Source organism: Sturnus vulgaris, chromosome 2 (genome assembly GCF_052056855.1).
Source record: "Sturnus vulgaris isolate bStuVul1 chromosome 2, bStuVul1.hap1, whole genome shotgun sequence".
NCBI lineage: Eukaryota > Metazoa > Chordata > Aves > Passeriformes > Sturnidae > Sturnus > Sturnus vulgaris.
In genome coordinates this window covers 5278662-5301803 of record NC_142244.1, presented here as the reverse complement: position 1 = coordinate 5301803, position 23142 = coordinate 5278662, and the positions used below count along the sequence as shown (strand labels likewise).

Sequence of the window (23142 nt, the reverse complement as noted above, 5' to 3'; positions counted from 1 at the left end):
CCAATTTGGCCTTGAACACTTCCATGGATGGGGCAGCCACAACTTCTTTGGGCAACCTGTGCCAGGGCCTCACCACTCTCACAGAAAAAAATTTCTTTGAAATATCCAATTTAACCCTGCTTTCTGCCAGCGTGAGGTCATTGCCCCTTGTCACAGACTCACAGAGTCACAGAATATTCTGAGTTGGAAAGGAATCACGAGGATTATTCTGCCATTCCAGGCCCTTGAACAAAGCCCATCTCCAGCTCTCTTGGAGCCCCTTTAGGCACTGGCAGGTGCTCTAAGGTCTCCCTGGAGCCTTCCCTTCTCCACTCCCAGCTCTCCCAGCCTGTCTCCAGAGCAGAAGTGCTCCAGCCTTCAGAGCATCTCCCTGGCCTCCTCTTCACTTGCTCCAGCAGCTCCACATCCTCCTGATATTGGACCCCAGAGCTGGAGGCAGCTCTGCAGGTGGGGGTCTCACCTGGGTGGGGCAGAGGGGCAGAATCCTCCCTCCCCTACTGCCCTTGCTGTGGGATCAGCCCAGCACACGGGGGCTTCTGGTCTCTCAGCACACATGGGCAATCTTGTTAGCTTCTCATCCATCAACACTCTCAAATACTTCTCCCCAGGGCTGCTCCCTGTTCAGTTTCGTTGCCCAGCCTTTGTTTGTGCTTGGGATTGCCCTGACCCATGTGCAGGACCTTGAACTTGGTCTGGTTTGAACTTCACAAGGTTCACACAGTCCCACTTCTCCAGCCTGTCCAGATCCCTCTCAATGCCATCCCTTCCCTCTACACAGTAGACACATCACTCAGGTTGGGTAGATGGGCAGGTTATGGATGTGGGATGCACACAGTGCATCACAAATCACCCAGGAGAAAAGTTTAGCATCTCCATTTCAACTAGGAAGCATTTTGGAGAAAAGCAGACCATGGCGAGCAGTTGCAAAGGAAGGAGCAGGATGAAAGTGGATGACTTCATGCTGCAAGGATGGCCATCAACCCCCAATAAACTTGACTTTCCATTCCAGTTTTCATTTCACTTCCTCTTTTTAACAAATTCATTTTTGAATACCCTAAACCAATATAAGTGCTGAATACAATGTTACAACACCTCACCACAGCATGGATATTACAAACCTAGGAGTTTGCAGGTGAATGAAGGCTTACTGAGCTTCCAGCAGGATGGTCTCCATGGAGTAGGAGATGCATGATGCTGAGGACAGGAGGACTGGAGGAGAGGAGGAGCAGAGGATGGGGTTTTCCAGCACTGTACAGCACACTCAACTCTTTCAGAGCTGCCTGGCTCAGTGGGAACAGGTATTTCCAGTGCTGTGGCACGCAGCAGGGACAGGCATTCCCAGTGCTGCTGCAGGGATGGCAGGGCTGGTGTTCCCAGCAGTGCCAGGTATTTTGGCTCAGTCCCTGACAGTCCCTGGCAGTGCCATGGGGATGAGTGGCTCAGGTATGACCAGGCAGGTGCTGCAGAGTGGGATGGATGGCCCTGGTGGGGCACAGGGACAGGACTGGTGCTCCGAGAGCTGCTGTGGGGATGGTGCTGTTCCAGGTGGGCATGGTCCTCCCTCTGCTCAGGATGGATGTTGCCTGGGTGGGATGGATGGAGGTAGGCACTGAAGGGATGGTTGCTTTGGGCTTTGGTGTGTGTAGGCATCACGGCTGGTATGATGTGAGTTGGCCTGACGTGAGATGGTTTGGCATGGAATGGGATGAGTCCATGTGATGTGGGATGGGTTTGTCTGATATTGGGTTGGTTGGCACAATGTGGGGCAGGTTGGGGTGATATGAGGCAGGCTGAGGTGACATGGGGCAGTGGATGTGCTGCGCAGAAGGTTCATAGAATCACAGCATCATGGAATAAGCTGAGATGGAAGACACTCATCAGGATCATCCAGTCCAATTCTTGGCCCTGTGCAGGACACCACAACAATCCCACCATGTGCCTGAGAACATTGTCCAAAGGCTTCTTGAACTCTGTCAGATTTGGTGCTGTACTATTTTCCTGGGGAGCCTGTTCCAGTGCTCAACCACCCTCTGGATGAAGAACCTTTTTCTCAAATCCAACTTAAACCTTCCCCAACTCAGCTTCAGGCCAGTCCTGTCAATGGTCATGAGAGCCAAGAGATTGGCACGTGTCCCTCTGTTCTCCTCCTGAGGATATTGGAGGCCTCAATGAGGTCGACTCTCCTTGTTCAGTCTCTTCTCCAGGCTGAAGAAAAGAAGTGACCTCAGTTGCTCCTTATAAGGCTCTCCAGACCATTCGCCATCCTATGGACACTCTGCAATAGCCTAAGGTCCTTTTTATATCGACATGACATAGATGGGTGTGCCACGGGGCGTGTTGCGGGGCAGGTAACACATGGAGCAGGTGGATACGGGGTGGGGCAGGCCGGAGTGATGCGGGGGGGCGGTGAGGATGACGCCAGTGCCGATCCCCAGAGCCGGGCCCAGCCTCGCAGCCCCTCCGGCTGCCATGGCGACCGCCCCCCCGCCCCCTCCGCTGAACTATTTTCCGTCCCACCACGTGATGACAACAGCTCCCGCACACGTGATGGAGGCCGTGCTGTCAATCAAACTCGATTCCCTCCAATCACCGCCCGCCATTGGGCGCCGTCCCGCCTTCCGGAAGCGGGCCCTCTAATCGACGCCGGCGCGCGTTCCAGCGGTTTGACAGGGCCAGCGGAGAGGGGCGTTGATTGACGTCAAGTTAAGCCAGTCGTGACTCGAGAAGGCGGGTGGGCTCCCGCCCCTGCGGCGCGAGGACCAATGGGCGTGCAGAAGGCGGTGCCTCGCCCACCCCCCGGCACTGCGGTAATATGGCTCCGTAGCGGGCGGCCGGCTCGGCGTTGCTGCCGCCATTAACCCCTGCGCGCCCGGCGGCCTCAGGGGAGTGGAGCGGAGCGGGGACCCTCCGTGAGGATGACCTCGGCCGCCGGTCCCGCCGCATTACCGCCCGGCTCGGCCGCCCGCGCCCTGCATGTGGAGCTGCCTTCGCAGCAGGTACGGCGGGGCCTCGAGGCGGCGCTCGGAGAGGGCTGAGGCGGAGGAGGGTGAATCAGGAGTGTCCCCTGAAGTGTGGGGTGGTCTGAGGTGAAGGGGGTGTGCTCTTTTAGGTGGGGGATGCCCAGAGGTGTGCACAGGGGCGTGCTCACTGAGGTGTGGGTTGTTCTGGGGTGAAGGGACATGTTTCCTGAACTGAGAGGAGCTCCTTGAGGTGTACAGGGGTGCCCTGAGGTAAAGGGGTGGACGGGTCCTCCATGAGGTGTCAGTGGGGCTTCCCCGAGGTCTGGCATTACCTGAGGTAGTGTCCCCAAGCTTGTGGAAGGGGGAGTTTGAGCAGCTTTCTCTTAGGCTGGTAGGAAGGCGAGAGGAAGCATGGGGCTAGGGGTCTGTGCCCGTCTGCCGGGGGAGTCGGGTGATGTTTCCTCTCCCAGGAAACTACTGTGCTTGCAAAGGATCTGGAGCAGACTAAAGGTGGGAGTTGCAGCAGGAATAACACCCTGAAAATCGGTGTTAAACTTCGGCACCTCCTGAGGCCGAAGCAGCTGGAGTGTCCTCTCTGCCTTTCCTTGGCAGAGTCGGGGAGTGAGTGTGGATATAAAATGAAGTGTATCCTGAAAAGTGGTGAAATGTTCTCTTCCCGTTGCATCCCCCCTTCACCTAGCTCTCTTTTTCCTGTTTGCTGATAGCTGGCTTTTGGTTTACTGGGCATTTGTCACGCGTTTTAATTTTGAGCGAGGAAGACTAGGTTCTGCCTGAGCATTTTGCAACCCCTCTCAGACTCTGTGCCCTTTCCCCTCTTGCATGTGGTGACTGACTTGAGGAGCTGGAGCAGGAGTGATTAAGGTGGGAGTAATTAGCAAAATTTTGCTTTTCTTTAGAAATACTGTAAGATGTGAGTGTTGTTTTGGCTCATTGACTCGGTGCAGTCGATGTTGTTATGAGGTAGACGCACGGTCTGTGTTACTTGAGCTACATGTTACTAGGTGAGAGAGCAGAGAAAAAAATCAACAGATGTTAACTTGAAGTGGATCTATAACTGCTGTTTTGTTAGACATGCTCTGGGAGACATCCACTTAGGGGCAAAGGCAGGGAATGGAGGTGGCTGTTGGCCACCCGGCCCTAATTTGAGAGCAAATACTTATTCTGAAATGTGGGTCTGCTCTGTTAATAAACATAAACATGAACTCAGCTCTGTATGAACAGGAAACAGTGGATTGCCCTCGAGATCAAGTATGGCCTTCTCCTTGCTGAATTTTCGGTTTTATTCTTTCTCAGGCTTGTGCCAGGACCAAGTGAATGCTGCAGGGAGAAGCCTAAGATATTAGTCATTGGACTTCGTTTGTGAAAGTGAGACCAAAGCACAGACTTTTTCTCCCAGGAGCAGAAACTTTTATAGGAGTTCCTAGGAGCAGAAATTGAGTCACCAATTATAAGATGTTCCAGTTGAGTAAATATTTATCGAAGATGCTTATATGTTAATTGTAGCAAGGGTAAGGCTGTGATAGAGACTGAGGCATTGTTCTGCTGTGTGCTCTGCTAACACCATGTGCTGAGGGATCTGTGTACTGTGTCTGTACTTGGAATCAAATTGAGAGGCTCAACTGAACACACTGATAGCAAATCGCCTCTTTCTCCGTATTTTCTGAGCTCAAAAGTCCGTTACTGAAGTGCAAGATACTTTGAAGGGACTCAGCACAGTGGAGCAATTTTACTGGAGAATTATGAAAAAGAAAAGTCATTCCACCTCTGTAATGCCATAGTCTGGGCTGATCCAAGCTATGTGGTGCTACGTAAAGCAAGGTAATTGTTTGTTATGTGCCAGCACAGAAATCAACTTGGTGATTTGTTTCAGTAAGCAGCTTTCTCTAGAACACTCAGTGCAACATATTTCTAACTATAAGAATTGAGAGCAGGATTGTCTGAGTCATGGCTTTAAATCTCTCTAAAGACAAATTCTCAACTGTGAATTCAAGGTGAGTGCTTTTAATGACTGAAGTGACTTTTTACGGGCAGAAGTACTGACGATGTAATCTGAGTTTAGTCTAGCTTTAATTGTTCCAGTAATACTCACATTGATTAGAAAACAATATTCCTGCTACTGACACATTTGCAGGAGTGAAAAGTTAAGTCCAAAACCTTTTGCTACTGGGATCATGCTTATGTTAAAACTGACTGACGTCTTGTTTAACTTGTTTGTGTGGTGGGATGACTGGGGCAGAATGCCTTTTGCTGTTGTATTCTGTATTTTAAGAAAGAGAAATAGAGGATATGGCTGTAAAGAAATGCATCTGATTAAGCATAAAATTCCCATTTGAATCCCTTAGTAATTGTGTCCGGATGTTGTTTTCTTTTGCTGTAAGACTGAGTATAACAGAACTGAAAATGTGAAATAATTGCATTTCAGGAGCTGACATTCATTAGTGAGATCTCTTCCCATTTGCTCAGTGCAAGAAAATTGGGAGTATCATGAGAACTTAATTTCTGAATTCTCAAAATTCTCAAAAATAAAATTGATTTCTGAATGCTCAAAACAAACTGTTCAATCCTGTCATTATAAGCAGCTCAAAGCAGTGGAGGGGTTGGGGGATCCAAACCTTTCAGACTTTTATATATCCTCAATGGAAGGGACTGGACAGAAAAATGCAGCCTGAATGTAGAGAGGCAGTCATGCCACAGTCAAATGATCTTTTGAATGCTGCTGTGCTAATTGCTGGCCAAAACACATTTCACATGTGGCTGTCTAGTGACAGGAAAGCACATAGTCATGGACTCCAGAACCAGTGCCTGGGAGGGTGTGTGTGAGGGAGGGAGAGTCTGCTGGGGATGGATGTGGTAGTAAGGAGGGAAGGGGTAAGTTGTGCCACTGTGCACAGCCATGAATAGTGTCACACCAGGTGACCCAATATTTTCCGTGTCTTTCAGTTCACCAACATCTCTTGACAGATAGTGAAAGTTTCTGTGGAGAGAAGCAGCAGTGAGGTTTCAGCTACGGGTGTCAGAAGTGTATTTTTAGAGTAGAGCACAACAGAGCAATCAGCTAGTGAAACTTCTCAAGGACACTCTCTAGTCTCCATTAACGTTAAGGCTGGAATTCCTAAAGGTCCAGTTGGAGTTTTATGCACTTTTAAGAGTTCAAGAGCATTCATGGTTGCTGTGGCTTCTGTACTAGTTTAACTCTGGGAGAATCTCTGCCCTTGGGATTTGACCATCCAACCAATTCCTTATCCATCAAACAGTCCACTCATCCAATCCATCTCTCCAATTTGGAGAGAAAGATGCTGTGGGAGACCCCATCAAAGGCTTTACTAAAGTCCAGATAAATGACATCTGTAACTCTTCCCTCGTCCACTGATGTAGTCACCCCATCACAGAAGCCCACTGGGTTGGTCAGACAGGATTTTGCTTTGGTGAAACCATGCTGTCTGTCGAGTCACCTCCCTGTCTTCCATGTGCCTTAGCACAGCTTCTCAGAGGATCTCTTCTGGCATCTTCCCAGGCACAGAGGTGAGGCGGACGGGGTGGTGGTTCCCAGGGTCCTCCTTTCTGGCCTTTTTAAAGATTGGTACTATTCTTCCCCTTTTCCTGGGACTTCACCTGACTGCCATGATTTTTCCAATATCATGGAGACTGGCTTGGCAACTAAATCATCCAGTTCCCTCAAGACTCTGATGCATCTCTTCGGGTCCCACAGACTTGTGCAGATTCAAGTCCTTCAGGTGGTGATGAACCCTATCTTAGTGTGACGGGCTTCGTTCCCCTAGTCCATATCCCGCTGTCCATCCATTCAAGAGGTGTAGGAAGAGAGGATTGAGGCAAAAGAGTTGTTGAGTACCTCAGCCTTCTCATCAGTTGTTACCAGTTTTCCAGCATTATTTATAGGGGGTAACATTTGCTTTGACTTTCTTTTTCTGGGTATAATATGTAAAAAAATCCTTCTTTTGTATCCCCTGCCAGATCCAGTTCCAGATTTGACTTGGTTTCTTTCTTTAAAGATGTGCATCACTCATACACAACATTTTGGGCAACATGGCAGAAAGGGATGTTTCAAAGTGTGCTGGCAAATGTGTTTGAGGGATCTTGTGTAGGAGAAGTAAAGAAAGTTACTGTATGGGCCCAGGGCTGCATATGAATGAGACTTTCAACTAAACAGTGAGAAAATTGTATCTTTTTAAACAATAGTTTTATATTACTCTTGTTATATATTCTCCTGAGCTATATGGGAAAAAAAAAGGACTGATTATATTTTACTTCCCCTTTCCTACAAAGTATGGGGGAGGGGAGGAATCAGAATAGTGTATGGAAAGTGTTTTATTGGAATATTGCTTTCACTTCTCTTTGACACACACTGTCTTTAAATGCTGAGTGGGAGGGAAGTGCTGCTCCAGTGAAACACCACAGGGTGAGTTGTGACCTGCTGATCTTACTCAGTTGTATCCATACCCAGCTCTATGAATGTTTAGTGTTTGTAAGAGGCAAATTAGGAGGAGTTGTTAAAGCTACTGGAGAATTGTAATTTTAGCCCAAAAGGCTGGCTGTTAACCTAGGGCTGGAGTTTTGCTATCTGCAGTGTACTACCTGTATTCCTTAAGGGATGCAGGTGTGTTTTGCAGACCAAATGATCTGTTGATAAGTTAGAGAGAGACTGTTAGGTCCAAAAGCCATATTAAATCAGTTTTCATTCTTTATTTGGGATGTTTGTGGGGGGTTATGGAATGCTCTTAATTGAGCAACTTGCTAGCTAAAGACTGAAGTCTCTTTTATGAAGGGAAACTTACTTTTTTGCCCTTGATTTATTAATCCAGCAACCAGGTAAGCATTAATATGCTTCAGGTTATTAATCATCATATGCTGTTTGATTGTGCAGCCTAGAGCATCCTTGTGCTTCTTTAAGGTCAGAATTGCCATTGCTTTGATTTTGTTGGTGCCCTCGCTTCTGTAAGGCCCTGTTTACTTTTTGGGTGCTTCCTTCTGAGAATCATCTTGATATTCCCAGGTTATTCCCACAGCTGATGTGGACTAATGCTCTCTTCCCCAAGGTCGTGTTAAGAGGCTTAAGGGACTTCTCAACTGCTGCAGTGTGTTATTGATGAGGTGAGACTTGCACCCTGATGTTCTCTTTTCTATCTGGTGGGTTAGTTCCCATGCTGTGTCAAAGAAGCAGCTACATTTGAGTCTTTCATCTTGAGACTAAATACTTACTTAGACAAACTCAGAGAAAAACATCAATAAGGAAAGATGTTATTTCTAGCTACATCTTCTAAAAGGTTTTGGTAAAAGTGGAAAGACTGTCTAGTTTCCTATTATTTGCATCTTATGTAAACACCTAGCAAGAAGAGCTTTGTCTGGCCAGTGGGCAATATTTGTCAGATTTTCTTAACCATGGTTTAGAGCAATTTCTTTAGGGTGTGCTGACAGTTCTTACTCTTTGGAGCTGTGGTGTTTGCCAGCTCACTGGATCTCTCACCCTTGATGTTATAGTGATCATAACCAAACACAGCTGTTGAAACAATACACAGAAAAAACTTCATTTGCCAAGACCCTACACAGGCTCATGAGTTGGCTTTTGAACCTTTCCTGCTAACATTATGCTTAAGTTAATTCTGTGTGTTAAGTCTTGTTTTGCCACACCTTACCAGCTATCTTGTTTGTGTCCCAAGACTGAATGTGTATTCTGTACCTGCCCCTACAATATGCTTTAAATAACAGGCTTTTACAGTCTTTCTGCAGAAATTAGCATAAATTTTAGATGTGGAAAAATAGGATAAACATTCAGAAGATTAGTGAGTTGTGTGAACATCATGAGCTTACATCAGTTTTAGTCTTGGTTCTTTCATTGAAGTGGTGTAGATTTTCTATGTGTGATTATGGGGTACAAAGAGAAGATTTCTTGTACCAGCTGAACAGTTACCAGCTTTTTACATCATTTCATGGGGGTAGAAGTTGAGTTCTGAGTTGCTCCTCAGTGTAAATGCAATTACTTAGTGAGGAAGGAGTTTAGAGGGTTAGCTAGTAGGGGAGGATAGACCAGAGAACACAGCTGCCTTTCAAGAGTAATGCATAGCCTGAAGTTTTTTTGAGTTATAGTAATCTGTTTTAATTATTTTCTGATGCTACTGTTCCTTTAGTTAGTATTGAAGGAGCAGATCACGCCATAGACTAACATATTTTGTTAGATCTCACATTGACTTCAGACGTTGCATTTTTTAACTCCATACTGACTTTGCAAAGGGCTGTTCTGCATTCAGATAGCTGGAAAATAATTACACTTCTGCATGGACCATGTCAAGTGTTGAGATATTTCTTATTCTTCCTGTTTCACTTTCTCCTTGTGTGAATTAGGGCAGACTTTGTCTTTTGAGTATCTTCCATTTGCTGCTGTTCCTGGTGAAGCTCTCAGTGCATTACAGAAGCAGGAGTAGTCATGGCATGGGCTATGGATGATTAGAAACCTGTATTGACCCTTGATGTGTTCGTGTGAAAGCTTCATAGCTGTTTTCCTTCTTAAGGAAAACTTTCAAAAGCCTTTCGGCTGTCCAGAAGTATAAAGGAAAGGAGGCACTTTGATTTAAGGAACTGTAAGCTAAAATTCACAGTTGTGCACCTTAGAAAACTTTGAGCCTATAAAATAGCTTTAACTTCTCTAGTGGCCATTTAAGCTTTGACTTTTCCTGTGGTCCTTTAGTCTGGGTAAATCACTCTGCACAGGTTCAATATATCTGATTCCTTGCATAAGATCTTTGGGAATGTAAGATGTATGTGAGTGTGTTGCACCTTCACAGGAAAAAAAGTGCAGTTGTGTTCCTGCAGTGCATCTTCAAACTGTAGGTGTCCTCAGTTCTGATTCCTAGTAGGAATAGTTTTTTAAAGGCACTTGCAGAAAGTAGCTAAATCTTATAGAGGGGAGTTCCTGGATGACTGTTGATCACTTGACATGAGGAAATGGAGATATGAACGAGGTGCATAAGGAGAACCTCGAGTGATTTGTTGAACTAATTATGGCTGTATATGAACTAATGATGGCTATGTAGCTTTAAGGGTCTTGCTGTCTTCAAGTGTGTGCTGGAAGATATTAAAAAAGAATTCCTAAAAATTCCTTATGGTGTGTCCCACAAAATTGCATATCAAATTTTGCATGAGAAGTAGAGCTGAAAGGGCATTTGATTCTCTTGACTCTTAACTATGGAAAACTTAAATTGTGATCCTCAAATCTTCCTAGCAAATGTAAATTGGAGTACAAGTGTTTTCTTGCCCTTCCTGTGATTTTAAGTAACCATACATCTGAGCAGTACCTGAACTTCCCACGTACATTTTTTGGATATTAAAAGCTTTATGTTTTGCAGCATAGTTGACCCAAACCTTCTGTGAGATATGCTCCACTTCCAAAAAAAAAAAAAAAGGTATTAAACTGGAAAATGAGGCAGCTGGGAAACTTAGGTAAAATTAAGTATGAATTCTTGTCTACCATTTGACTTTCAAGAGATTGGATCATGTGATTGCTTCTTGATAAACTGGCATGGAGAGGTGGAAGCAAATAATGAAAAATCTGAGCAAGTTAGAAGGTGCAATATGGAGGTGTAGAGCAGTGCTGTGATAATAAATAATGCTCATGTTGGCTAAATGTAGATCATATTTTGGTAACTTTTCTTTGTTTCAGGGCTGGAGGTTTTATGCTTTTTAAGAAAAATACCCACCTCAACCTGTCTGCTATGAGCTACAAAGCACACAGAGCCCTCTGTTTTAGTAAGACTTAATTCTGACAAATATCCAGACATCTAAATAGCTGACATTGCAAGCTCAAGTCTGTTCAGTTCAAAAACACTGAATTTGCTGTAGTAACATTTGTGTTGCTAACTAATCTTTGCCTCCTGCTTTAATGCTAAAATAGTTGAAAGGATTTTGCTTAAATTCTTCCAGAGCTTCTGTGGGTCATAGAGAAAGGAACCAAGCTGTGAAATTCATGTGAAAGCCAGGTAAAAACAGAATGTACTATTCTATACAGAGGTCAGAGCTGATCCTGATCTGAAAATAATTCAGGGAATTTATTTTCTTGACAAAATTGTGAGGAGGGCCCCAGTCTGAAAACAGAGATGAAGACTGTCTTGGTGTGTCTTGATTAAAAACTGCTTGATAAGTAGGGTACTCCATTGAAGGCTAAGGAAGGAGACCTGGTGCTGAAATTTTAGCTAGTGTTAAAAGTTCTTTGTTCTGGAAATACAATAATTGCTTTTCAGCTCATCAGGCCTCTGAGAGTGTCCTGAGTGGTGATACAATTTTGATGAATTTAGGCTAAGTTATTTATGTAAACTTTTATTTTGCTTGTACAAGATGATTTCCCAGCCTTCTCAATGCTAGTTTTACCATTATATTTACATTTCAGACAAAAGTAAGTTTCTGGTTACGTGGGTTGTGTGGAAAGTCATCAGGAATGGATGCCTGGGGCAGCCTTTTTCAAATTCAGTTGGAGATGTATTAAACTTTCTTCCTGGAGAATTGAATTTAAGCTTCATTCTGGAAAATGTATTCCTATTTATAAAGTTCCTTAAAAATCTGCCTGATAGAATTTCTGAAGCTTACTTATGGCCATGGGTGCAGTAGGCCCACTGTCACTTAGTAACATCGGGAAGTTTTGAGCCAAACCCTCCATTTACAGAGAGGGGGCTGTTTTATGGCATCTTGGATGGTTCTTGCTGGAAGAAACCAAGCTGCCTGCCTTGATTAAGAGTTCACATACTCCCTTGACACCTTTGCAAATTTATTTAACATGTCAAAGGGCCTGCTGAGAGTAGAATTTATTAACAGCTTTGCTAAAGGAGCTAGGGCTAAAGATGGAAGGCTATGCTACTGGGAGAAGGCAGATGTGGGACAAAGAGAAGACAGACCTCCCCCTTTTCCCAGCTGTGAGCCATTAGGTCATCTCAGCTGCTGATAGCATGATAGGCTCCATGTGATTAGAATGGGCTTTGCTGTTGCCCATGGTAGTGACCTGAGCTTCACAATTGATACTTGGAGCCAGAGCTAGAGTCAATGTGATGGCTGAGTACCAGAAATAGAAAATGATCTTTGGCTGTGTTCTCATCCAGCTTGGATATACTGATGCTATTTTTTTTCATCAGATTCTTGTAAGGGAATAATGAAGTGGTTAAGATGGAAGAGGAATCAGAACTCTCCATGCTTGCTTTTGCTACCCATTATATGACCTTGAACAAATAATTATGAAATTCCATGAATACTTGAGGTTGTTGTAGGTAGTCCTGTTCTCCTGCCATGAGCAGTCCAGACTGTGTATTAACAACAGTGCACTTCTCTCTCATTTGATTTAATCCCTTTTCTTACCTCCCTGTTGTGCCATCTCTGCAGTGATTTTTATTAATTATACCCGAATATTAGACAAAGAAACAGTGAATAGCTTTATCACTTCTGTTTCTCATGCCTGGAGAAAAGCAAACAGTGGCATCTCAGCCACTCTTAGGCTTAAGCCATAAAGAAACTTAAGTGTTGAAGTCTGCCTGCTGTGTCCTCTTTTGTGGTGGGCACATCTGCGTAGCTGTAGGGAGCTGAATTGGAGGAACTTACTCAGATGTTACTCTTAGTTATCCAGTTACCCACCCTTACTAACTTTTGGTTTTGGCAGTTTTGCCTTGGTTCAGTTTTCTGCTCACCGTAAGACTGCACAAAACACACATCCATGCAGGACGGGAACGTGCATCAGGATGCTGAAGGTGGCATTCTAGGCAGAGGTAGTGAAAGGTTATGGTGTCTTAGTGTTGAGGAAACTAAAGCATGAAGGGACTAGACAGCTTCATTCCTTTAGACCTCAGAAGACTTGGTAGACTGTCTGGAATCATCTGATGAAAAGGCCATCTTAACAAAGTTGATGATGAAAATGCTTGATTCTGGAACAGTCTGATTTGTTTATGGCCTGTGGTAAATCTGGAGGGGTTCCCAGAAGGTCATTGAATGGGAGCACTAGATATATTGCACAACTGCAAATAGTTCTCAGAATGGTGAAAACTGAGTGCTTCTCTTTCTCTGAGTTTTGGGTGAAGCTGGTAATCGCTGAACAGGGATGGTCTTGCTGCACTCCACAGCACCTCTCTTGAGATGTTGTTGTAGATTTTTGGGAAGCTGCTTTTCTGCCTCTGCAGGCAGGAGGGGTGAAACCTGATGATAGGTTCTGTTCTTCAGGTCTCTCCTACGGATTTCCTGATCAGACTTTGTGTGTCTTTGGGATAGCTGTCTGCTTATAACCTGTGCTATCTTTACATGCAGCAGTGTTTTTAAAATACAAGCTACTCAGGATTTCTCCTAATGGATCTCTGCTCCCGGTTTGTAGTCATTTATCTTCAACACAGAAGGAAGCACTATTTTCTTTCACGTGAGTCAACATGTAGTTGATATATAGCAGTTGCTTTTAATCAAATGCAACTTAGAATGGCAATTATAGCAAAGGATAACCAGGCCTGTAATGCAATTTCACTGCTCCATTGGCTTTCTTGGAAATTGCAAAGGTCTAGGACAATTGTAACCAAAATAACTTGTGTCACAAACGCCTGAGAATGAGCTGTTAAACTTGCTGTCCTACCGTATTAAGCACTGATCCAGATATGCCACTGTTAAGGCTGCATGTGCTGAATTGAGAGCTCTTGGAAAGGTTAAATAATCTTTTCCATGGTATTAGTTCTGTAAAAATAACGTTTTTTGCTGTAGGGTGTCTCATTAAGATACTTGCTGTAGATGCCTGTCTGAAGTCTTCAGTCCTGTATTGCTGGTAACCTGTAAACTCTTTGAGAAGATAGCAGTGAAAATTAGCTATACTCGTTGCATATTTTGCTCTTGGTTTTAATGAAAGCAGGTCCTGCACTATCATCTGGCATTCATGCTGGCCTTTTTGAAGTTAAGTGACTCAGGAGGCTGCCAAGGCACTTGGATTGTTTTTTAGCCCTTGTATCTTGATTTTTAAGGTGGGCTTTTTGGAATGACTGCTCTGGCTGCAGAACATCTTATCCTGGAGGAATCCTCCCTCATGATGAAGATTTCTTGACACTTTTATAGAAAGATCAAAATAGCTGAGACTTGTCACTAAAGAAAAGGGGCCCTTTTTAGCACTTCACCTAGAAGGAGAAAGAAATGAAAGAATTGTGTATTATTTGCAGCTGCTGCATTCAACATAGAGTGTACTTGTTTATTCTCTTAAAAGAGGTTGCTTTTGCAGTTTGAAATGCTCTGGTAGCTCATTGTGAGCTGCCTTCCCTCGGCTCGTGGCAGTGCCAGGCTTTGTTGCTCCGTGTACACTTCAAGCTGGTGGTTTCATTCCAGCAGTTCTCTGCCTTCGGCCTCTTGCTGCTGCACTGTCCCCTCCTTGGTCTGCTCAGCTGCTTGTCCGGCCCGTGGTGAACCATATTGAGGAACTGAGCTGGTGAAACTAACTCAGGGAAAGGGAGAGGTGGTTAGTTTCCATCCAGATTGGTTCCCAGATATGATTCTGTTAGCAGCTGCACAAGTGGTTATCTCTGGTAGAATGAATAAGAAAGGGTGATGCAGCGCTGGGGGCTGGCAGTGTTTGGCTGATGCCAGTGCTAGCTGAGCTGCAACACAGTGGGGTTTTTGTTTTGTGTATTCCAATGTCTCCAGAACAAAATGATATGAAATGCATAGGAGGTAACACTAGAGACATTTAAAACTTCCCTCAAAATAATATTTACTTTGTCACAAAACAAAGCCCTTAATGAGGAATTCTAGAGCCTATTTAGTTATCTTTGAGTATGTCTTTGCAGCTGATAGTCTCCTGGTTGAAGCTAATTATCTTGGATCAGGAGAGATTAATTAACTCTGAATGTTGCCTATGTAGAGTTCTGACGAAATTTGAATAATTCAGTATAATATCAGCAAACACAGTGGGTAAACAAGAAGATTTATTATGAGGATTCAAGTCTCTGTCATCATGACCACATGCTAAAGAATGTGAATGATAAAATTGTCTATGTATTTGGCAATTTGTTCCCTGTCAGCCAGGCTAAATGGATAGGAGGAGAGTGCTGGCTAAGCTGGAGATTCAAATAGACATTCATTACCTGTTGCACATTGAGTTCTGGACTGTGTTGTCTTACAGCCCCAAGTTTAACAACATGTTTAGGAGAAGTGAGACTTTAACCCCCATATCCTGAACGGTGCAAGGAAGTCACAAACCATTGAGATAAGGACTCACATCTTGTTCAGAGGTGCAGGTGTAGGTTAGGACACTTGACAGCTTTTTTGTTTTTTTAAACCTCGTTAACCTGACTGTGTACTGTAAGAAATGGTAAGAAACTTGTTTGACTTTGCTTCAGAGCTAATCAATGAAACATACTACTTAAAGCAGGCACACATATTAGTTTGCAATCCTAAAGAGACCTGGAGAAAGTTGCCCTCTTTCTTGGGGTGCAGTGTGGGCTGTTAATTGTAAGGGATGAAAGGGAAAAGAAGATACCAAAAATGAAGGGAATGAGCATGGTAATTGATTGATTTCTGTGTTACTGATGGTAATTAAAAGAGAGATGGCACATAAAATTCTTGGATCATTTTTATAGGTATCAAAATGCATGTTCATAACAGTTTCTGAAGGAATGTTTCAGCTGCACATAAAAACAGCCAGTGAAGCTCCCCATCTTTGAGGTTAGATGTGAAAAAATGTTAAAGGTCCATGTAGCTTCTTTTAAGTGAGGCTTAATATTTCTGTTGACATTTTTGATACCAGTTTCTAAGAAAATAAGACCATGTAGTCTCTCAGAACGTTTTTTGTTGGTTAGGAATTTTTGGTTTTAATTTTGTAGTTCATATATATACTAGAGGTACCTGGGAATCCTATCCCAGGCTCTGTTTTTAGTCCAAGTCGTAAATAGACTTTGAATGAAATGAATCCATCAGTGATTTTTAGGCTGTCACATGAACAGAAATGTAATATTCCTCGTACCTTTCCATGAAGGAAAACTATTATTTCACTGGAGTGGTGTTAAGTGATTGTCATACTATGATTCTAAAACAGATGATGGCCTTTCAACTCTTGTTAAAAGCCTTTTAAGACAAGCTGCAAATAGAAAAATTGTCTTTTGGTTTCAAAAGCTTTTAAAATGTGGTTTTGGTCAATCACCTTTTAAGGTGGATTTAGCCTTACAAATAAAGACGCCGTTGGGAAAAAATGGTGTAAGATGAACTTTGAGGTAAAAGTAAGCACTAAACCAGTTGTTTGAGGCTTGTTGGTGGATTGTGGTGATCCACAAAGTATGTGGAGCCATTCATCAACATCCCCATGGTAGTGGGTGAGACACTGGTGAGTTGAGAGATTGATTGGGAAAATATGACACTGAAGGATTTGGTGAGAACTTTATGGATTTGAAGTGGCAGTTCGCTGAGTGCTGGATTCATGGGAGAATGTCTGAAGCATGGGTCTTCGAAGATAGAAGAGAATAGAAACAACTAAGCAATGGTTTAAGTGTGGCAGTCCTGCAAAATTGCTTTGTTAACTAGTCAAGTTTTATAAGAAGTTAATAATGTAAAATATTTGTCAGAGATTTAAGGGTGTGGTGTGCCTTGAAGCTAAGACCTTAGCCATAACTATTAAAGCTGTTGGGCACAGGGAGGTGGGAGAGAGAGATTGATTTGATCTGATGGTTTTCATTCAAGGTGCAGGATTGTAGTAAACCAAGATAATGTTGGAGTTGGATGACATCACTTAAACTAAATATTTTAGAGACATATCCTACTGTATTCATTCCAAGGGAAAAGGACTCTCGCGTTGCAGCAGATGGTAACTGACAGTGAAAATCTCAAATTTCACTGTGCCCTTAATTCTCCCTGAAAATCTTGATATATCTTCCTGATGTATTTTGTTTGAGGTTGTTAGAGTAGTTTCCAGGATTACTGTGTAATCAGGAAGCTTTGTGCAGCTAGTTCCTTATGGCTCTGGATTAGGTGGTGGTTTGTTTGAGCTCTTTGTCCATTAATGCCTGTTGAAAATAGCTTTGGCTGGGAAGTGTTTCCAGTGCGATGATGCAAAACATCTGGGTGATGCTGCTGCTGTGTTTGAAGCTGATAGTGTCACATATTTGCTTGAAACTGCTTGAAGAGTTTGGGTGATTTAGTCATGTGGGATAAAAATGACATACAGGACATGAGTGAGAATAGCTTCTCTTGAATATCCGTGTTGCTTAATCCAAGTTTGTAGGTGCTTGTTGCTTGTCCTGCAGCTTTGCTGAATCCTGGCTGTTTACACTTGCTGTCTGACAGAGAAAATTGAGCGTTTGGTGGGATTTTTTTTTCACAACAGTGCTTTGGGAATCATTAACATGCTTTAAAAAAAGAGAAAGGGTTAATTTTCAATCTAGGAAAGTTCTTTGACTTTTTTTTTTTCTTCTTTTTAGCGCCGGCTTCGTCATCTTCGGAATATTGCTGCACGTAACATTATTAATAAGAATGGTTATCGCCTCTTGGATACGTACTTCACTCTTCACTTGTGTGATAACACCAAGATCTACAAAGGTAAACCAGGCTTGCTATCAACCTTTTTGCTAGTTAATCTTTGAATTCTTATGATATGAATTCTCTTTTTTTTTTTGTCTTGACAACTTGCTGCCATTAGTTACATCACCTTTTCTAACACTGGAAAAGAGCTCTTTAGCTTCATCAGTTGCATGAAGGCTTTCAGTGTTAGCAGTCAAGGAGGTAAAACAGATGACAGGTCATTTAGTCTGTTAAATCTACCTATTTTTGTCATTGTTCTTTCCTGAGCATGAGTGATGATGTAAGAAATTGGGAACTTCCGAGAGCACATAAAAGTTAAAGCTTTTGGAGCTTTAGTTGTCTTTTGTGGGGAAGAGTGTCCCACTCTGTGCATACCAGTTGTTTTACAGAGCATACATCAGCACATATTGTTATCAAAGTTTTTCAAAAAATAGATTTATCAGCCAGGGACAAGAAGCATCCAGGCATCTGTTCTAGTTCAGATAACTGTGTTAGAGCACTAGATCCCTTCTCTTTCTTGCTTTTCTTTCCTACTATGGTATATAGTTCTTCATTGTAGAGAGATGTTATTAAAAATATGTTTTCTTGCTCCTTTTGGTGTGATTGGAGATGAATTTTGATTTTTCTTAATTTTTATTCTCATCTGGCACAGTGACAGATCTGGCATTTTGCCTTGCTAATTTTACTAAGGTTGTTGCTTTAGAAGGACAAGAATACAAAACTTGAGCTTGCTGCCTGGGCTTTGTTGTGGTGGCTGGTTAAACCTGTCACTGATGACTGTTTCTGCAGTGTTCAGTGTTAGGGACTGTTTTACACTTCATCCAAGCTTGATCCTTGGTCTCCAATGTCCTTGGGCTGGGACATTGTACAAATCTGTGTTCCTGCCTCTAGAGCTGTCCATCTAAAGTCTTTTAAGCTCTTGCTTGTACTGGGAAAGCCAAGGTTCATGTGCCAGCAGTTGCTTGTTCTCATTTAAAAATAGGGTTGTTGGCACCTCTGTCAGGTGTCTTGGCTGTTCCCTCTCTGAGCACCTGGAACAGGTCACTACTGCTCCTCAGGAAAGTGCTGTAATTAATTTATCCAAGCTGCTGTGTTCCAGGAAGATGTTGTGTGGTGAACCAGTCATTTTTGCAAATGTCATCCAAATACTGTTAAGTATTTGCCACGTTCATTCCTCAGAAATCGAAAGCTCGTAAACCTTGAGGATTATCATGGATGTAAAGATGAAATGCTAAATTTAAATAATGACTTGTAATAAGTAAGTGTGAAGGAGTACTTTTAGTCAAAAGCATGACTGCATTTCAAAGTCTATTTCATGAATTAGTTACTGATAAGCTGGACACTAACATTTGTCTTTCTTGATTGTTACTTATTTTAGTTTTTTTCTGTTTCAAATACTAAGATTTTTATCAGTGTTTAAGCTAATCTAAACATACTTTTTTACTTTTTTTCTTTAGAATTTTATAAGAGCGAGGTGATCAAGAATTCTCTGGTAAGTTACTTTAAAGTGGAAAAACTTTTATTAAAAAATTGTGTATTTAGTGCAGTATATTGATTTCTCTGCTGAATACCATAACGGTTTAATGTGCCTCTCCACTGTTCACTTCTGTTAGGAGCACTGTGTTCTCCTCCTTTTCAGATTCTTCTAATGAAGGTTAAAATAGGGAGCTACTGAGCAGTGGAAATGCTGATTTCTGTTAACATCTTCATGTTGTGTAGGAAAACAGCAAGGAACATGTACCTGCCAGATATATACATGTATTCTCTGAAGAGCTAATAGATTTATGAAACTTAAGTTAGCAAGCATGTTAGATTTTCTAAATTTTTCAGTTTAGATGAATGAAGGGGCCAGAACTAAACAGTTTATTACAAATGAGGAAGGATAATAGTAGGATTAGGAGTAGGATGTTGCAGATGTTGGCTAAGGGAGTTTGAAAACCTGCTGAAGACTTTTTAATGCCTGCATTAACAAGGCAGAAGTGCTCCATTTATAGCAACCTGGGTAAATGCTATGAAACCCTCCTGAATGAAGGAAAAGCTGTCTGCATACTGAAGGCTGCTAACTTCTCCAATTTCTCTCTTAAGTTGTTAGGATTTTTGGTTGTATCTGTTCTAAATCAGGAAAAGGAAAAACAAAAAGGGAAACTAACCGCAGGATACAAGAGATGGAATGACAAAGATCTAAATAAAAGATGTCTTGAGGACAACCTGTATAGAACCTCTGGGTATTTTAATGACCTGGTATTTTTGTGCCTGAATAGCTATGAAATATTCTTTCTTGTTAGGAGGACTTGATTAATGCATTTCTTCTGTAATACTTAGTGGGTAACTTTGCTTCTCCCTTCTTTTCAGAAGCATCCTATTTCAAATTCACTCATCCAGTTCAGGGATGCTCGGCCTTTTCCAAGCTGCTTAAGCACTAGAAGGGAAGGCGAGTTCTTTCGTGGGGTGGTGGGTTCCTACCTTTTGTTTTGGAGGAGCTGCTGTTTCTGTGTTCAGCAGAGGAATGAGAGAAATAAATATAAATAAAAACACTTTCCCATTTCTGCTTTTTGGACACCCTAGTGTCTCTTGGCACTAGTAATGTTGGATTGACTTGGTTTTGTTACAGCTTGGGTCAGTTCTTTAGGTGTTGTTAGAGATGAATGGAAATTCTTGGAACGCGTCGTCTGTGCAAATCTGAGTTCTGGTGGAATTTTCAGTTTAGCTTAATGTGTGCTGCTTCTGAAAAGCTCCAGGTGCAAGCCTGATCTCATGGAGTAAAGATGAGCTTTTAGTGACAGCATTTGAGGAATGAACATCAGTCATGGAGGAGAAGAATGTGAACAAATACATCAGCAAGTTCTGCAAATTTAATTATTGGGGAATATATCAGCATTTAACTTTGGAAATACAAGCTATGCTCTGGTTTTCAGAAGCTGAATTATAACTGTGAAAGGAATGTTACTTCCATTTTGAAAGTTCCCGATTTGGTTAAACTGAATTAGTAATTTCTGAAGTAAATTCTTTGATGTCTTGTAATGGAAGCAAAACCCATTCAGTTTTACAGCATGTACCTTTTAACTGAGGAATTCTCTCTAGCAAAGAGGGTAAGGAAGCAGCAGAGCTTGAAATAGCTGTTGTTCCTCATTCTTAAGATTTTAAAAAATCTTTGAGGTGAGATTTGCTACTTTCTTTGTCAAGTTCAGCTGACTAGTTTCAGCCTGTTTAAACTGTATTTATCCTTCTTTGAATACACAGAATCCAACATGGAGGAGTCTGGACTTTGGAATAATGCCTGATCGTCTCGATACCTCTGTCTCTTGTTTTGTTGTGAGGATCTGGGGTGGCAAGAAGGAGCATTTTCAGCTTTTGATTGAATGGAAGGTCAATCTAGATGGGTTGAAGTACTTAGGCCAGCAGGTAATGTGAAATCATTTCTTCTAAACTTCTTTCTTCAAGAAGCAAAACATCTGGATGAATTCATATATAGGATGCTGAGAAAGGAAATGAGTGTGTTTGAAGATTGTATTTTAAAGTTTGATTACAGATATTCATGTTAGTTTATATCAGAGCTTTAATTATAAAATCATACAGTGGTTGGGATTGGAAGAGACCTTAAATACCATCCAGTTCCACCCCCTACCATGCATGGTGACACCTTCCACTGAACCAGGTTTCTCCATGGCCCACTTCCAGGCATGGGGCATTCACAGCTTCTGTGGGCAACCTGTGCCAGGGCCTCACCACCCTCACAGCCAAGAATTCCTTCCCAATAGCCCATCTAACCCTGCTCTCTGGCAGTGAGAAGTCATTCCTCCTTGTCCAAAGTCCTTCTTCAGCTTTCTTGGAGCTCCTTAAGCCCCTGGCAGGGGGTCTAAAGTCTCCTGGGAGCCTTCTGTTCTCCAGACTGTCATCTTGAGTCTTACCTCTGTTCAGTTTCCAGCTATCTTATTTATTTTTGTCACCTGGAAATGCAATAATAGGAAAGATGCTATGTTTGGTGTATCTGATTTCAAAGTAGCGTGTCTGAACATAGTTAAAGTCAGTTTTCTGTGAATTTTTCTAGTTTCTAAAATTACAGGTGATGAAAAACTGCTTTAGGCTCTGGGAGCAGTTTGTGCTCATTTGGTGTGAAAATTTGCAGTAAGCTGGCTTTAAACTGATTTGTTTTCTTCCTTCCCTGCAGATCCATGCAAGAAACCCAAATGAGATTATTTTTGGTCTCAATGATGGTTATTACGGAGCTTCATTTGAACAGAAGGTAAGGGTGTCTTGTATTTGTTCTGGCTTATTGGTACTGGTGACAAACTGAAATTCATCCTGTGAGATTGATTTTTCACATTTGGAAGCTCAGAATATGAAAATGCTTTATTTTGAGGAGGAATAGTTTTTTGACTTGACAGATATAAACTAATACCTTGCTTTGGTTGCATGGTTATCTGTGATGTTTTGAAGACTTAAAGTGTAGCATTTCGGGTTCAAAACTCTTCTGGTTACCGAAAATAAGCTTTCACTGTGTTCTTTGAGGCAGACATTTCATTCAAACAGAAGACATATTGAAAGTGATGTGGTTGTTAAGACTCATTTTCATGACAAATATAAACCACAAAGTTTTGGTTATCAGTCTGAAGCCTGGAGTTTGTAGGTCTTTAATGGGAAGCTATTTATTTGCTCTATTCATTTGCTTCTCAAGCATCCACTGTAGTATTTGTGCCTGCCCAGCCAGTATTGTCTCTGATTGTTACCTCATTGATGTGAAAAGGTTTAAACTTGCCTGCTGTAAATAGTGCATCTGACAGGTTTTTTTAATCTCAAATTGTTGGTGGCCATGCTGTTGTACAGATAGGTTGTGTTAAGGAGACCATGGCTGGAGAGGAAATGACTCCTTGACACACAGCTGCAGATTCTGCATTCAGTTTTCCTGAAGCAGGATGCAGTTGTAGTTTCTCAGGATTTCAATATTGACAGGCTGGGCCTGAATTTGAAGACGGGAACACTATCTTCTTTTTCCAGTTGCTGTCAGGATTGTTCTCTGGCTTATAAGGTTTAAAGGTACTTCTTGGTTTTGGTTATAGAATCATATCATAGAATCATTTGGGTTGCAGGGGATCTTCAAGGCCATCTTGTTCCAGCCCCCTGCCATGGGCAGGGACACCTCCCACTAGACCAGGTTGCTTCAAGCCCCATCCAACCCGGTTCAGAACAGTTCCAGACATGGGGCAGCCATGCTTCTGTGGGCAACCTGTGCCAGGGCCTCAACACCCTCACAGGGAAGAATTTCTTTGAAATACCTGATCTTACCCTGCTTTCTGTCAGTGTGAAGTCATTCCCCTTGTCATAGAGTCCCAGAATATTCTAAGTTGGGAAGGATCTACTGGGATCATTCTGTCACTCCAGGCCCTTGCCCAACCTCTCCAGCTCTCTTACAGCTGCTTTAGGCACTGGCAGGGCGTCTAAGGTCCCCCTGGAGCCTTCTCTTCTCCAGGCTGAACATCTCAGCTCTCCCAGCCTGTCTCCAGAGCAGAGGGGCTCCAGCCTTCAGAGCATCTCCCTGGCCTCCTCTGCACTTGCTCCAGTAGCTCCATGTCCTGCTGATGTTGGAGATCACAGAGCTGGAGGCAGCTCTGCACATGGGGTCTCTCACCCTGCAGGTTCCTCATTCTGT

At 42.8% G+C, this 23142-nt stretch overlaps 1 protein-coding gene across 1 annotated transcript in view; it reads left to right on the top strand.

The window, feature by feature from the left end:
* Window positions 1-2777: 2777 nt before the first annotated feature.
* UVRAG (UV radiation resistance associated) overlaps window positions 2778-23142 on the top strand; it is a 92165-nt gene continuing 71800 nt past the window's right edge. Inside the window, exons 1-5 of the mRNA XM_014882053.2 lie at window positions 2778-2996; window positions 17396-17513; window positions 18953-18987; window positions 20736-20897; window positions 21664-21738. Coding sequence (XP_014737539.2) covers window positions 2916-2996; window positions 17396-17513; window positions 18953-18987; window positions 20736-20897; window positions 21664-21738 — 471 coding nt within the window. The 5' untranslated portion in view covers window positions 2778-2915. The remainder of the gene's footprint in view (window positions 2997-17395; window positions 17514-18952; window positions 18988-20735; window positions 20898-21663; window positions 21739-23142) is intronic.